The 15,013-nt window shown below is 39.6% G+C and overlaps 2 protein-coding genes and 1 non-coding gene across 4 annotated transcripts; 1 reads left to right on the top strand and 2 right to left on the bottom strand.

The window, feature by feature from the left end:
* Positions 1–620: 620 nt before the first annotated feature.
* LOC100253928 (uncharacterized) lies at positions 621–3,945 on the top strand. Its single transcript, XM_002269347.5, has one exon. It carries the CDS (start codon positions 807–809, stop codon positions 3,687–3,689), a length of 2,883 nt encoding a protein of 960 aa, XP_002269383.3. The 5' UTR covers positions 621–806; the 3' UTR covers positions 3,690–3,945.
* Positions 3,946–5,041: 1,096 nt separating this feature from the next.
* LOC104878648 (callose synthase 11-like) lies at positions 5,042–14,763 on the bottom strand. Of its 2 annotated transcripts, XM_059739986.1 has the most exons (3): positions 9,009–14,763; positions 7,530–7,569; positions 5,042–5,345 (listed from the first exon to the last, which is right to left on the bottom strand). In XM_059739986.1, the coding sequence occupies exon 1, from the start codon at positions 14,325–14,327 to the stop codon at positions 9,015–9,017; it is 5,313 nt and encodes a 1,770-aa protein (XP_059595969.1). In that variant the 5' UTR covers positions 14,328–14,763; the 3' UTR covers positions 5,042–5,345; positions 7,530–7,569; positions 9,009–9,014. The 2 variants fall into 2 exon arrangements, with proteins under 2 accessions (XP_059595969.1, XP_059595968.1); XM_059739985.1 differs by lacking the exon at positions 7,530–7,569 and having other exon boundaries at positions 9,009–14,762.
* LOC132254587 (small nucleolar RNA J33) lies at positions 11,296–11,374 on the bottom strand. The gene has a single exon (XR_009466849.1). It is a non-coding gene; the product is annotated as a small nucleolar RNA J33 (small nucleolar RNA).
* Positions 14,764–15,013: the final 250 nt, after the last annotated feature.

Below are 15,013 nucleotides of genomic sequence, written 5' to 3'. Positions count from 1 at the left end.
GACAAGCATTAAACTCAAATCACAGAATCCCATCTCCCCTGTTGTCTTACCCATTGGCATCACCGACTGCTTTTTGGTCTGGAGCCAACCTTTTGACATGAGAGCACTCATTTGGAAAGTGGAAAACCCTTCCTAGTCCCTAGGGTGTACCCAACTGGCCAAGTGAGGTGGTGGGCTGGATCTGGATTTCAATTTTTACTAGCTGTCTTCCATTGTCTCTGAAAAGTGATAAGCACATGAAAGCCCCCATCACTCCACCATCATACTTAATTTTGATCATTTTCTATTTTCTATCATCATGTTTTTTATAATTCATTTTGTAGTAATTCTAAAAAGGATTTCAACTTTTTAACATTTAAATTTTATTTTTTTTGAAATTATTGTTAAAATATTTATAAATATTTTTTTATATATTTTAAAAAAAATATATTATTAAAATTTTTACAAAAAGTGATTATTACATAATCGAAATGAATATTATTGTATTGTTAAAAAATAAAAAAATAAAAATATTTTTAAAAATAAACTTTTGGATTATATCTCAGGATACAGTTAAAGCCTACAACTTTCCTCCAAAAAATAGGGAAATTATTCTTTTTGTCTTCTGGCAAAATAAGATTAAAAAAAGTTTGGAAGGTATGTGTTCACATTGTAAGCATTTTTCACCTTGAGAGCTTTTAGAAAAACACGTTTTCTAAATATGGAATCAAACGCGGCCTTAGAGGAATGGTGAGGCATGTTTTTTGACAGTGAAAAGAAATGGGGAGGTGTAATGGCGCAACTTGAGGCTTGAGCTCCACTCGGCGATGGAGTCCACCTCATCGTCTTCATTCCCAATGCCCAAATCTAGGGTTTGTGTTAGGGCTCGGATCAACTCTTCGGGAAATCAACACACGTTTTGTGTATTCAGCTTCTTCATCTTCTCCGTCATCACCAACATCTCCACAGCAACTTCTACACCTTCTTCATGGCCTCAAATCTCATACGCCCAACACTGCAACGCTATCGTTCCCGAATCCGCCTCAACAGAACAACAGTTTGAATCTGCCGCTTATGGCGCTGGATTCTTGCATATAGGGAACGGCTACTTCACCGGCGGCGAGTCAATTCTCGGCCAACCCCCGCAATTCGAGGGCGACTCTCCGAGTTTCGTCATGTTTCGCCACGGAGCTCTCTACAGAACCCAGACAGAAGGCGTTATCAAGGTCCGAGGAAACTTGTTTTTTCGGGGCTCCAGAATTGTCTCTCCACTGGGGAATATCACTCACCGGAGATTGCTCCGGTTCCGAATCAATCAGCCACGGATTCCGATTCGGAGGTCCTCCGCGACTTTCGAGCTTAATGGGTTTTGGTCATCAGATGCTGGGAAGCTGTGCATGGTTGGATCGGGTTCGAGTCACTCGAAAGAGGGTAATTCACGACTCTTCAGTGTTGTTTTTAAACTTGATTTTGCACAGAATTCGAGTATTGTTTATAGTTTGGTTCGTGGAACATTAGAGAGTGTAGATACTGAGGATAGTTTCAATTATTTCAAGCCAGTTTCCATATTGGGAATATCACAAATGAGATATGAATATACGTCGATAGAGAAAGAAATTGGGAGCGGGTTCTTGAGTGAGTATAGTAGTGATGAGGATGCATCTCTTAGTTTAGATGTGAGTGAACGCCCAGGTCTCTGTTCTTTTGTTAGGTCAGCAGGTGGGTTTGAATTGGAATATGAAAGTGATTGTGATACTGTCAATTGCAGTCCCCTTGGTGGTGGGACTCCTGGATTTTCACCAAAATTCATGTCTTTCGACCAAGTTGAGTGTCAGGATGATGGAAAGGTGCACATGTTGTTACGGTTTTCAAACTCCAGCTCTCATTTGTTCCGAACTTTTATTCCTGATAAGACATTAGTTGCCGAGGGAGCATGGAACAAGAAGAAGAATCAGCTTTATGTTGTAGCTTGCAGAATCTTGAATGTTGCAAATTCTTTAGCTGATGCTTTTGTTGGGGATTGTTCAATAAAATTGAATTTGAGATTTCCAGCCACCATGTCAATAAAAAACAGGAGCACTATTGTGGGGCAAATTTGGAGCAATAGAACTGTGAATGATTTGGGTTACTTTGGTAGAATTGTGTTCCAGGATACTGGGAATGTACAAATTGATCTGCCTGGTTTAAAATATGAGTATACTGAGACTGACAGCATAAGTAAAGCTTGTGCAAAGAAAAAGGGGGTTAAACACAAGGGACAGGTATACCCTGACGGGCATTCGTTAGACATGAGATTTGACATGTCAGTTAGAAACAGCAAGGGGCAAGTAGGATGGGGTCATGCATTCCCTCTATTTGTGGGTGATAAGTTTGTGGGTGATCAATTATATGGGAAATTTCGCCCTCATTCACCAAGGTTGGGAGGGTCTGAAGCTCTAGTGAGCACCAGCCACAACAGTGTGGTAAATATCAGCTACAAGCTGAGCTTCACACCTTCAACTAGTCTCATGTTGGTGGGTAAGATTTCTTCATCTAGATCAGTAGAAATATCAGCAGAAGGGATATATGATAAGGAAACTGGTGTCCTGTGTATGGTAGGGTGTCAGCATCTGCAATCAAATAAACCATCAACAAAAAATGATTCACTGGACTGCAAAATTCTTGTCAATGTGCAATTCGCTCCATTGAATGCAGGTGGACGTAGTGTCAAGGGAACAATTGAAAGCACACGAGGAAAGTCAGACCAGCTTTATTTTCAACATCTTGAATTGTCTTCAAGTTCTATCTACTTGAGCCAAGCAGCAGAATCCATTTGGAGAATGGATCTGGAGATCACATTGGTTCTGATTTCTAATACATTTGCATGTGTCTTTGTGGGGTTGCAGCTTTTTTATGTGAAAAGGCACCCTGATGTACTTCCCCTCATTTCTATTGTGATGCTCATTGTCCTTACTTTGGGGCACATGATACCTCTACTGTTAAACTTTGAAGCTCTGTTTGTGGCAAACCGTAACCGGCAGAATGTTTTTCTTGGGAGTGGTGGCTGGCTTGAAGTAAATGAAGTAATTGTAAGGGTGGTTACAATGATAGCTTTCCTGTTGCAGTTTCGTCTTCTCCAACTGACATGGTCCTCAAGATCAAATGATGGAAGTGAAAATGCTTTGTGGGTATCTGAAAAGAAGGTTCTGTATTTGTCATTGCCATTGTATGCAGGTGGTGCATTGATTGCTTGGTTTGTGCATCAGTGGAAGAATTCTTACCAGATCCCATTACCACGAACACGGCTTGCACCTGTCAATTACAATCAACAGCATGCTCTCTGGGGTGAACTCAAATCTTATGCAGGTTTGATCCTGGACGGTTTTCTGCTCCCTCAGATAATGTTCAACTTATTCTTCAACCCCAAGGAAAAGGCTCTTGCCTCCCCCTTTTATGTTGGAACAACTGTTGTTCGTTTGCTACCACATGCATATGATCTTTACAGGGCCCATAGTTCTACCTGGAAATTTGATTTATCATACATTTATGCAAATCCTAGAATGGATCTTTATTCCACTGCCTGGGATGTCATTATCCCTTGTGGTGGTATGCTGTTTGCAGCCCTCATTTACTTGCAGCAGCGGTTTGGTGGCCATTGCATTCTTCCCAAGAGATTTAGAGAGAGTTCTGTATATGAGAAAGTACCTGTAGTTATCAATGAACAATTGTAAAGTGAAGCCATTGTTGAAGACATTTATTGCTTTTACTACTGCAAGCTCTTTGGTGCATAAAGGTAATATTGAGACTTATAAGGTTCTGTCTTCTTCAGAAAATATCATGGGCTGTGTGGTTGGTTAGTTATTTGATTGATTTGGGAATATAGTTGGTGAATTCCATTTGCTTTCTTTGAACAACTGTTCGTATAATGTGCTTGTTTAGTTTTATGTCATGGAAATGTAAATTTTTTTTTTTTTTTGCTTCCACAAATTTGAGTGTCGAATGGGGTGTTTCAAACTGGCGCTGGAGTTTTAAATGTGTCTTAGGATCACAATGACCAGAAAGATATCCTTCCTCTTTGTTGCACCATAGTTAATATGTTCACACCTCACAGGCACCAAATAGATGAACATTTGAGTGTGGCAGGAGATCATTTTAACCCGTGATATGAAAAGATTGAGCACCAAGTCCTGAGTACTTGTTGGCTGCAAATAAATCTCCAAGGTGCCAAATTTCCTGATTGTATCTTTTATCAGTACTTTCCTGTGTGTTTCTAGACTTGGTGTTTCTTGTGGCGAGGAGCAGGTTTACTCATCATCTGGGTGCTCTCTCCTTAAATCCTCTCAAATCAGCATAGCTGATGATGCACATGGCTTATCATGGTGTTAACAACAATGAATCGGTCTCATCTTTCAGTTTTTGCTCCAAATACGTCAGTTATTGCTTACACTCTATCCCAACTCGAAATGAGAAAGCACACTAGTTGCCTAACCCAGATTTTGTCTTACCAGTAACACACCTCTATTAGTGGTTTGAAAGCATACACATTGGAGGGCACTCTAGATGACATAGCCATGTATAAAAAAAGGTTGACTATTGAAGTTAACGAAGGCCCAGATAAACTGGGGTCTTTGGATGTGAGCCTTTCCCCACCTTCTGTCCATGGCCTTTAATCCACTGGTTTGGTAAATTATGCCATCCATAACAGCAGAACTAATTCTCATTTATTTGTAAGATAGATCATATTATTCTGGATACCAGGTGTAGAAAACAATTTTATATATCTCTTCACCAGGGTAAACCCTTTCCTTACTTACCTTTCTTGTCTTCTCTCTTTTATCCAGGTCCAGTCTTTCTATTCATCTTCCCCCATCCTTTTCTCCGTAATCCCCAGTCTATGATTTGTCTCTCCCGTCTTAATCTTTTAGGTCAAATTATAGCTTAAGACTTGGTTCCTTGGATTCAGTTTCTGTTACAGTATTTTAAATGTAACCAACTCTACCACTTTCCCTCTAGCCTGGGCAGCCATCCTTTGCCCTGTCAAGATACAACTAAAATCCAGACAAAATACATAGGGCATAGATACTTGGAGCAACCTGCTGATTAAGAAAGATTAATGGAAATATGGTCAATAAATAAGCTAGCCAAGAGCTGAACTAGATATGGACAGCATGTACAAAACCAAAAATTCCCCCACTAATCACTTAATTATGCTGAGCAAAGACAATATTGCAAATATGAATAGGAAAAATGAAACCCAATCACCCTGAAGAGTAATGGGGAATCTTTCTTTCCTTGACTTGCCAGTTGCAGCAGCATAATACCTAAAACCACCCCTCCATCAGCAGAAATAAACGCCAGTCTATCTAACTTGCTCAGAATATTCCCACCTGAAACCCGAAAAACAAAATGCAATGTCAATAATTCATGTGAATACTACTTGTGGTAAAAAGTTGACTAAAAAGAAAACAAAAGAGCAGCGGGGATTCTGGGGAATACTTGAATACCTAGCGGCCATGTTGTATTAACATAATCACATCAGTAAAGTTTAAGGTACGCACCCAACCAACTTTCAACTGTAACATGTAAGCAAATTAGTTTCTTTAACTTCATTTATTTTTTGTGTTAGGTGGAGAATTATTCACTGTCGTTTTTGTTGACAACCTACCATGTTATTCAGCACATCACTTTCATGTTTTACTGAAATTATCTGAAAGCAATAAATCAATAGGTCAATAAAATGGATCTGTGAGTTGTATCCTTGGTGCTATAGTGAACCTTTACCTACCTTAAAGTAAATCAGATATTTTTCCATGCATAGCAATCCAAGAACTGATTAATTGAGGTTTTTGCTGTTGAATATATTTTGAGATAGTTCATGCTCAGGCTTATGGATAACCATTACGTACCATATGCTTTAGTATTACAAGCCTTAGCTACTAACACAAGGGACCTTTGAAGAATACGAAAATTCATGCAACGGTTGGAGCTCATGCCTAGTTCTAGCTGTAAAGAATTCTGCAATAACTATCTTCCTTGGCTGCTAGCTTAGAAACTCCATTAAGCTTCTGCACTGCCATTTTTTGTCTGGAAAAAATTGGGTTACCAACTTCTTTGACTATAAGAGATCCAATGTGATAGATAATTTCAGTGCAACAATTACTACAAGAGACTAATTCATGACCATTAGCAGATAGTACCAGTTAAAAACATAAGAACCCTCTTCCAAGAAAATTTGAGTAGGCAATTAGGATTTGATGATTAGGGAGACGAACAGTCACCTTGAAATGGTAAGTTAGCTTCCATCATAACAACCAAGGAGGTTCAATCCAAGCTACTAGCACATGCAAGCACTTACTATATATTTGTGAGAACAGAAGCAGCATTGTGTATTTAGCTCTAAATCTAAAGGGAATGCAGATGTTTCCTGGTTTCATAAACACAAAGCACAGCCAAAAAGAGTTCCAAGGGAGAGATGTGTCATCAATAGGCACTGTCTAAATGGTGTGATTGCTTACCCAGGTAAAACTAATAACACTGTAAGAGAAGAACTAATAAACCCTATCTAGGGATTTCAAGGGGTTTGAAGAATTATTAATTCCTTAAGAGAAAAAAATCATACAAGAAGCTAGTAATCTTCTTGCCCATCAGAACAAAAAATAATAATAATAAATAACAACAAAACAAAAGAAAAAGCAAAAAAAAAGGATCTTGTGCATTAACTTATTTAATAGTCTATTATCCTATGCAGTTCAACAAAGCCTCTCAACTGCTCCCCAAGTCTCACACCTCATTACGGACTGTTGAGGTAGGAGTTGTTTCCACTTATATGTTGCATGTTGTATTAAAACCAATTACTGTTATTAGAAACTCCAATGATGGGTGTTGCTTGAGTTAGTTCAATAAATAAGGTAATGAACCATGAATGACAGCATAGCTGGGCCTCAATTAACAAGCATTGATGTAGTATATACACTTCAGAGTTATGCTGAAGGAATTTGGATGATGTTTTAGCATTTGAAAATGCAAGGAACAAGTAGGCCACTAAAATTTACACTTCACTAAACCCTTATTAACCATTTGAGGTTTCCCCAAAAGAATTATGTTCCCACAGTGATCGAAGTACAGGGCTCTTTTAATTTCTAAATTTATTCCTCTCATAGCATAGTTATCATATCATCAATGTCCAATTCATTGGCTACTTATGAAAGTGTTGTACTGTCAAGTAAATACAGGAGAAGCATGGGTTCTTAGTTCTAACAAAGAAATTGGGCATGGAACACAAGCTGCAAAATATAATGCTAACTTAGATTATTCAATGCAGGTATGTTTCTCCATCTGGAAAAGTGGCACTGATATAAGGTTTCTATCAGTCATGAGATAAAAGTCTAAAATCTGCGTTTTTTCAAATGCATTCACAATGACTTTTCCCTATCCCTCCATTGACAGAATAAATTTTTTGGCATGGATGTAATGTATGGAAGTGACAAATTGCAAGTGACACCAATGATTGCAGAACTGTTTATTCAAACATCTACTATGGGACTTGCAAAGTATAATTTTTGTCACATAACTGGTTAAGCTTTTATTGCCCATGCTCTAGCAGGAACTATTCTGCAATAGAAGTTGGAAACCATATTAGAATCCATTTGAATGTATCTGCCGTTCAACACGGGCTTTTTAATTCAGAACAAATTTTATTAATCACCAATCAAAATTTCAAGCAACAAGGAAAATATAATTGGCTTTGATTCTTTGAAGCTACGGTAAAAAAACCGGACCGGATCAGCCGGTCACAGTTCCGGTCCGATCTGGTCAATTAGACCGGAAACAGGTTGAACCAGGATCGGACCGGTTGAACCGGCGGTCCAATCGGTGAATTAGACGAATCGGACGGTTAGATTAAATATTTTTTTTTTTTTTTTTTAGCATTAAAATGATGTCGTTTTGTATTGTTCAAAATTTTGTTCGATAAGGAAATAGGTTATTTAGACATCCAATTCTCTATCAAATTGTAAAATTGACCACTCCTTTAATTTCAACTATACTATAATTAAGTTTTATTAAATTAGTTTTGAAAAAAAATCTTGAATTAGTTTTTAATAATAATGGTAATTTAACCTATACTATAATTAAGTTTTATTTATACCAATTCATATATCAAGAATTTAATTTTCATTTAATTAGAAAAAGTATGATATTAGAAAAAGAAAGAGTAAACCTAAACGGAGAGAAAAAAATTGGATATGAGTAATAAGAGATAAATTAAAAATTGAGAGAAATAAATTAGGAAGTAAATAAAGAAGGATGGAAACATTTAAAATGAGTATTTGAGGAAGAAGGGGACTCATTCTCTCGATTTTAAGAGTACTTAAATCTTTTAATCAAATATCTATACTATAATGAGGGTGGTGTGCGAGGGTGGGAGATTGGGAGTTGATAAAGTAAAATCTAAAAAATGCCTTTTATATGTATGAGATATGATTTAATGGTAAAAATATTACAATTTTAAATAAATTTTTTATTTTAAAATAAGTTTTTTATTTAAAAATAAATATTAAAATTTTAAATTTTAAATTAAAATTATGATTTTAATTTAAATTTCTAATTTGAAACTAATTTTCTGATTTTCAAATAAAATTTTAATTTTTAAATAATATATAAATTATTATTTTAATTTTTATAATTATTTTAAATTTTAATATTTTATAAATTATATATTTATGATGTCACTGGTCCAACTGCGATTCGACCATTGGTTCGACCAGTAAATCGTGAACCGATAACTTTTCCAACTCAATGACCGGTCCGGTTCTAAAAACATTGAAAATAACTTCTCCATGCCATGAATCACTAATCACGAAGTCCATCACACTCTACATGGTTGTGAAAAGAAAAAAAAGCTATACCAGCAGTACCATTTAATCTCATTCAGATCCACAATCGTAGTTAATGCAGAGCAGAACATCAACTTCATTTTTTGAAAAACAATACTAAACAAGCTCAAGATTAAAGTTGAAAGAAGTTTGAGAAAATTACAGGTAGTAAATTACCTTGAATCACATGTCAATATTTTTCTTGCCGGTTAGAATTCGAGAAATCTGGAGCCCCCTGCTGAATGCTTCATTGAATAGGATTCTTGTCTGCATGGACTGGAATCCGGGCATCCATGACAGCAATGCCACAGGAGCCAGAATAATTATTCCAAACAGCAAATCATATAGCCGCGCCAAGGAAACCACAGTCTCCCATACCACAGTGGACTGCAGAAAAGGCCGGAGTACCACGGCAATAGATATAAGGCCCCATCCTGTGGGGATGAATGCCAACAGGCTTGTGATAAGATCAAGAAATATCAAATTGGTGAATTTCAGGAATAAAACTATCACAAGTACTATAACCACAATGACAAGAAGCTGAACCAGCCGATAATAGATGTGCTGTGTTGCAGAATATTTATCCCGGGCATATGCTATGATGATACAAATTCCAACAGCCACGATCATATAGATCCATGATAACAAGTAAACAGCAATACTGGTGTTTCCACTAGTAATCTTGAGCCTGTAAACAACGCCGTACTGGAAAAAGAAGAATCGAATATCTAAGATCATCTCCAACAACTTTCCCCAAAGGCCAGTTGTTCTCAGATGATCATGTTCCTCATACCACCACGTTTCCCAGCTCTGTTCAGCTTTTGCCAATATTCCACCACTGCACCATATCCAATTCATGAAATCATCAAAGTCATAGACAGTCTTCAACCAATCAAAGCCAGAAGGATTGAACACAAATGGGGCCATTATCCATGATACTACAAGGAACCAACTTGTGATTGCCATGAGTATGTAAACCAAAGTATTCTTAGCCATGGGACTTTGGGAAGCATACACTATGAGAATCACCCCAAGCTCAACGGCCTTTACAAAATGGCTGCGAGCATAGAGTCTATAATTCTCAGCAAAACTCTTATGCTCCACAACAAAACCACGCCCTGTTGCTCGGTACTTCGCACCCCCATGAAGAATGGTCCGGCCAAAGAAATGGGTGCGAGTTCCCATAGAGAATGTGTAAAATATTGATGCAAGTTGCAACTGCATTGTCAGAAAATCATAAACTGCGCTAAGGAATCCATGCTCCAGAGTGTTCTCCACAACCATTGGAAGGGCAGAGAACAGTCCAAGTTGAATAATGAACTGCTGATTCAAGACTGCACCAAGTGCCCTATTATTGGTCGAACTGTTTGTGGTTGACCCCTCAACGCCACTGAGCGCAAGATAAAGGCGGCCCCACAAAAATGTATAAACAGTAAGTACCACCACCATTGTGTTGAAGTAAAATCCCACAGTCGAATAGAAGAATGAAAGCATCCGGAAGAAGTCCAATCTATGGCCCAATCTATAGACATCTCTACTCAAAACCTGTTCACCATTGCCACTCGCAACCTTGGCCTCGAACATGGAGATCTGGTTCAATCCGACATCTCTTCCCTTACCTACCTGGATGTATTCATGGTGTGTCACATTGCCACCTCGCAAAGTGCAATTGAATCCAGCAAATATATCCTCACTAATATTAATTACTCTGGAAGCCTTGCTGATTCCACCTCGAGTCAAGAACCAGAACCTATCAAAAACATCTGGATGACCATAGTGCATTCGAACTTTCAAAGGATTTGCGAGAACACGCTGCCCTAATGTCACAAAACTCATCTCTTGGGCAGACATGAACCAAGCAAGTGAGGAAACAGACCCTGTAATGACATTTTCACGGACTCCTAATATGGTTGGCTTCCTGATACCATAATATGTCTTGAATTCTTCCAATAGATTTCGCATCTTTAGTGCCTCCTCATAATAATTGTCTTGGTTCATGTCAATGGTCTGAAGTGCATCACCACGGGTAAAGATAATGGCATGATTCTGATTTTCTGGTTTGCCCTCTCCAATCTTCAAAGGACCAGGCAATCTGATCCTGTAAATCTCCACCTCCTTCTGCAGCTCATCGTCATACTTCACAAGGACAGAATAATATTCCACCTCCTCTCTCCCTGAAGGAACCTCATCAACATAGGCAACTCGAAGAGCCTCATTGTTTTTCATCAGAAACAAGATCTCCTCAGCACGAGGATCTCCTTTCATCTTCTGTGATCCATAAATCTGGCAGGCAACCACATATGTGAACTTCATCAGAGCACTGCCATACTCATGCCCTTTAAACAAAAGATTCACACCCCCAGCTCCCCTGTCCAATTTCTTAGCAGGTGGTGCCTTACCCAAGAATGGACCATCTAAACCACTGCTTAAAGAACCATGAGAAGCAAGTTGTTGTGATCCATTTCTTATGTCCATCTCAGATGCAGAATCAAGAAAAGTAAGCATCTTGAGAGCCCTATAATAGTACATCATTCCCCTTACAGTGCGAGATAGTGTCTGGCCTCTGTATGAGGCCCAAAGGCGGAGGTCCCTTGCCTTCGTTGACCATATTTCATTGTCGTCCTCCATGCCATCTCTATGCATCCGCTCCATAAAATTCGCCCATTCATCAGCATATATTTTCTGCAGATAAAACAAAGTGGAAATGCCATCTTCATTCTCATTCCGAAGTGTTCCTTGGCCATACATTACTTCTTCATTATAGTAAGGGGTCAGAATGCTGAAAGGCACCATTTTCTCAACACGGGGAGCATGGGGCATGTTCATAAAGAGGGAATTGCTGAAGAAAGCTATACGCCGTCTTGCCTCAAGATTTGTTGGGACATTATGCATTGAATCTCTTGAAGTAAGAATCGTCTGCAAACGCCGTAAATGCCTAGCATCCTCAGCATCAGGGAATTCGACAGCATTCTCAAAGAGCAACCCTGCATCTGCTGCTGGACTAAGTGGTGCCAAACCTTCCTGCCTCAACTGCACTATGGACCTCTTCACCTTTGGAAATTCTCGAACACAGAGTTCATACAAGGCCTGCAACACATTCACCACCTTACTATGATCTTTCTTAGGTCCCAACAAAAGCTTAATTAGAGATATCAACTTGGCATGGATTTGTGGTAGTAAAGTCATCTTATACATCTCAGTGAACTTCCCAATCTCAATGTACCTTTCTATCTCTTGGAAGAAATTTGCAACAATTGAATTCTCTTCTGAGCCAGATTTAACAACCAAAAGAAGCAAGTACCTGATGCTATCATAAGCTTCAATTACAGCACACCGCCTATACTCATTCTTGCATATCTTAGGCCAAAGCCAACTATCAGATTTATCCGTGACCTCTGCTGCTTGACTGAGAGCGAGCAGCAGCTCATTGCACAGGAGGACACACGGCCAGCGAATAACCCTAATATTCCAACAATTTTGGTGTAGTTCCAAAAGCTCATGTTCTGCATCACTGATGAGATCTTCTTCTCTGAAAGTCAAAATTATCTCATTCCATATCAAGGCAAACCTGGTTGCTTCCACTTGGCTTGACTCTATCTTCTTGTATACTTGGCCAAGTCCATATCGAAGCTTGAATCTGTGGATTACGTCTCGGAGCTTCTTCACTAGTGACAACTTTGTATTTTCCGTTTGCTCCTCAGGCATGAGATTGAACTGCATTGCACTGGCAAAGAACTGAAACCTAAGCCTCAATTGTTCAATATTCCGAATCTCACCAAGATGTGAGAACAATCCATTTGCTCCACCAACAAGGGAGGAGAATATTGCATACCAAATTTGCAAATCCATGAGGTAGATCAAAAGAACAGGAACCCACAACACCACAATTGCTGTCCTATTGGCTTTACCAAAAAACTCATGCCAAGTGTATGTTAAAACCGTGCTAGACAAGAGAATTTTTGTTGGTGCTATCAGGGGCTTGATTTGAAGAAAGTAACTGAATGAGAATTTTGAAGCCAATACTGCAATCCAAAACAGTGAGTACTTCATGTTAGTAACCGGTCCTTCCCTTAGGCCACGACCCACAAAGGTTCTGGTATGAAACCACCAGGTCAAACAGTACAAAACCTTCCAATTTGTTTCCTCGAGACAGATTCGTACCCATGGAATCATAAAAAGAGTCAATGCCAGCAATTCAGGGATGATAAACACAAAGGCAGCCTCGAGAAAAGTAATAATCCTCCTATTTGCAGCATCTGACCACATCCCATCAGAGTTCTTCTGACTCCAAATCCTCCCATAGAAAACACCGAAGACAACAGTCCATGTTATGGCAACCACACTCTTTAGCACCATCCTCACCCCTAATGACCTTGTCTCTCTCGAAACCAAACTATACTGAGTACCAGCATCAAGCACAGATTGGAGAAAACGAAGAGCACCCCATGTGATAAAAACAGTCAACAGTTTCACCTGCACACCCCGGTTCTTCAATGCTTTCCATGGATACTCCGTCCCCTGCCAAGCAACAATAACAAAAGCCTGCAAAGACAAAATTAACAATACCCATAACCGATCAAAGCTCCGAAACACATTCCAAAATGACCTTTGCTCTACAAAACCCGTCTTCCCCACTTTCTTAGTCTTATCGGTTTCAAAAAATTTTGGGCCTCGATTAATAGGCCACCCAAGCCTGCGAAAGCACTTTCTACTCCAAAAGAACTCATTTATGTCATCATAATTCCTCCATGCCGAGTGTGGCTTCGTGCCATTCTGACTACTATCCACCTCGAACTTAATGATATTGTAAATGGGGGTAACCACACGGATCAAAAACCCATTTGCACCATAACTGGGTTCAAAAGGCCTACCAGTGTTATCATCAATGTAGTTCTCAAGAATTTGATTCAGCTCCAAAGCCATGTGGTGAAATATATAGCATATGCATTCAGGACAGAAACGGAGATTAGCAGACTCACCCCATATCAGAAGATAAAGCGAAACGTACAACAACTCGCGACGAAGCGCGTCGCGGCGATTGGACAGCCATAACTGCGATTTCCGGCCAAGATACGAGCACCACGAGGTGTAATTCTTGAGGAGCTTGCTGCGGAAGTCCCGGAGCACGGTCGGGTCGAGGGAGCCGACGGTCTTCGGCGGCGGAGAGAGGCGCATTTGGGAGTTAGCGAGGTGAAGAACCAGGTGCTCTCTCTGGTTCCGAACGTTGTCGTTTTGGAACCCAAAGAACATCCCAAGCCAGTCCAGGATGTCCATGTGGTTGTACCACGTCACGAACGACGGTTTCCGGAGGTCTTCGGCGGTGCGTAAGGCCTCCGCGGCGGCGCGTACCTCCGGGAAACTGAGGGATGGGTGATCAGTAAGGACGTCATGGATGGGGATAATGTTGTAAACCTCAGCAGATACAGGCTGTGACGGCGCGTAGGCTCCGCCGCGACTTCGGGTGCGCGTGGGAATTGGACGATGTCTCAGATTCATATCATTAGACTCTCCTCTGAGTCGAGTATCAGTTCAAAACCATGTGCTCCGTCACTAGATTTGATTTCTCCGTTTTCGAAAACAGAAAAACAAAAACAAAAAAACACTCCGATAAGAATCATAAAACACTGATACTCTGAGCAACAAATGAAAGCATGAGAAGTGAAAATTCGAAAATATCCCAAAAGGGAGAACAGAAACTGAAAGCAAAACTCCCTTTTCTTTTCAAAACATACTCTGAAAGTTTGGATAGCCCACGCATCTATCTGAAGAATATTTTGCAAAACGGTGTCGTATCATCCCACATGGCACCAACACCAATGACCATCCCAGACAGCATGAAGTGGATCACTGTAGGATCCTACCATCATTATTCATTTGATATCATAATAAAACCCCCCTTCACATAATAAGCCAAAGCAACACTGCTCTTCTGTCTTGACTCTTCATCTTGAAATTTGAAATCATACCCAGCTGATTACTTTTTTCCAAAAGCCAATTAAAAGGGTCCATCGTCCATGCCAACCCCATCAGTAAAGACTCTGAAGAATTAAGGATATGTGGACCCATTGGGATTCCTTTTTATCTTTTACACCCAAGGTTGTAACTGATGATATGGCCCACACAGGACCCTTACTGCTCATGATAGAGAATCCTTGCTTCTCATTTGGATATTCTATTTCAGT

This window comes from Vitis vinifera, chromosome 10 (genome assembly GCF_030704535.1).
Source record: "Vitis vinifera cultivar Pinot Noir 40024 chromosome 10, ASM3070453v1".
Lineage (NCBI taxonomy): Eukaryota > Viridiplantae > Streptophyta > Magnoliopsida > Vitales > Vitaceae > Vitis > Vitis vinifera.
The sequence above is the reverse complement of the archived record's forward strand: the minus strand, read 5'-3'. Positions and strand labels throughout refer to the sequence as shown.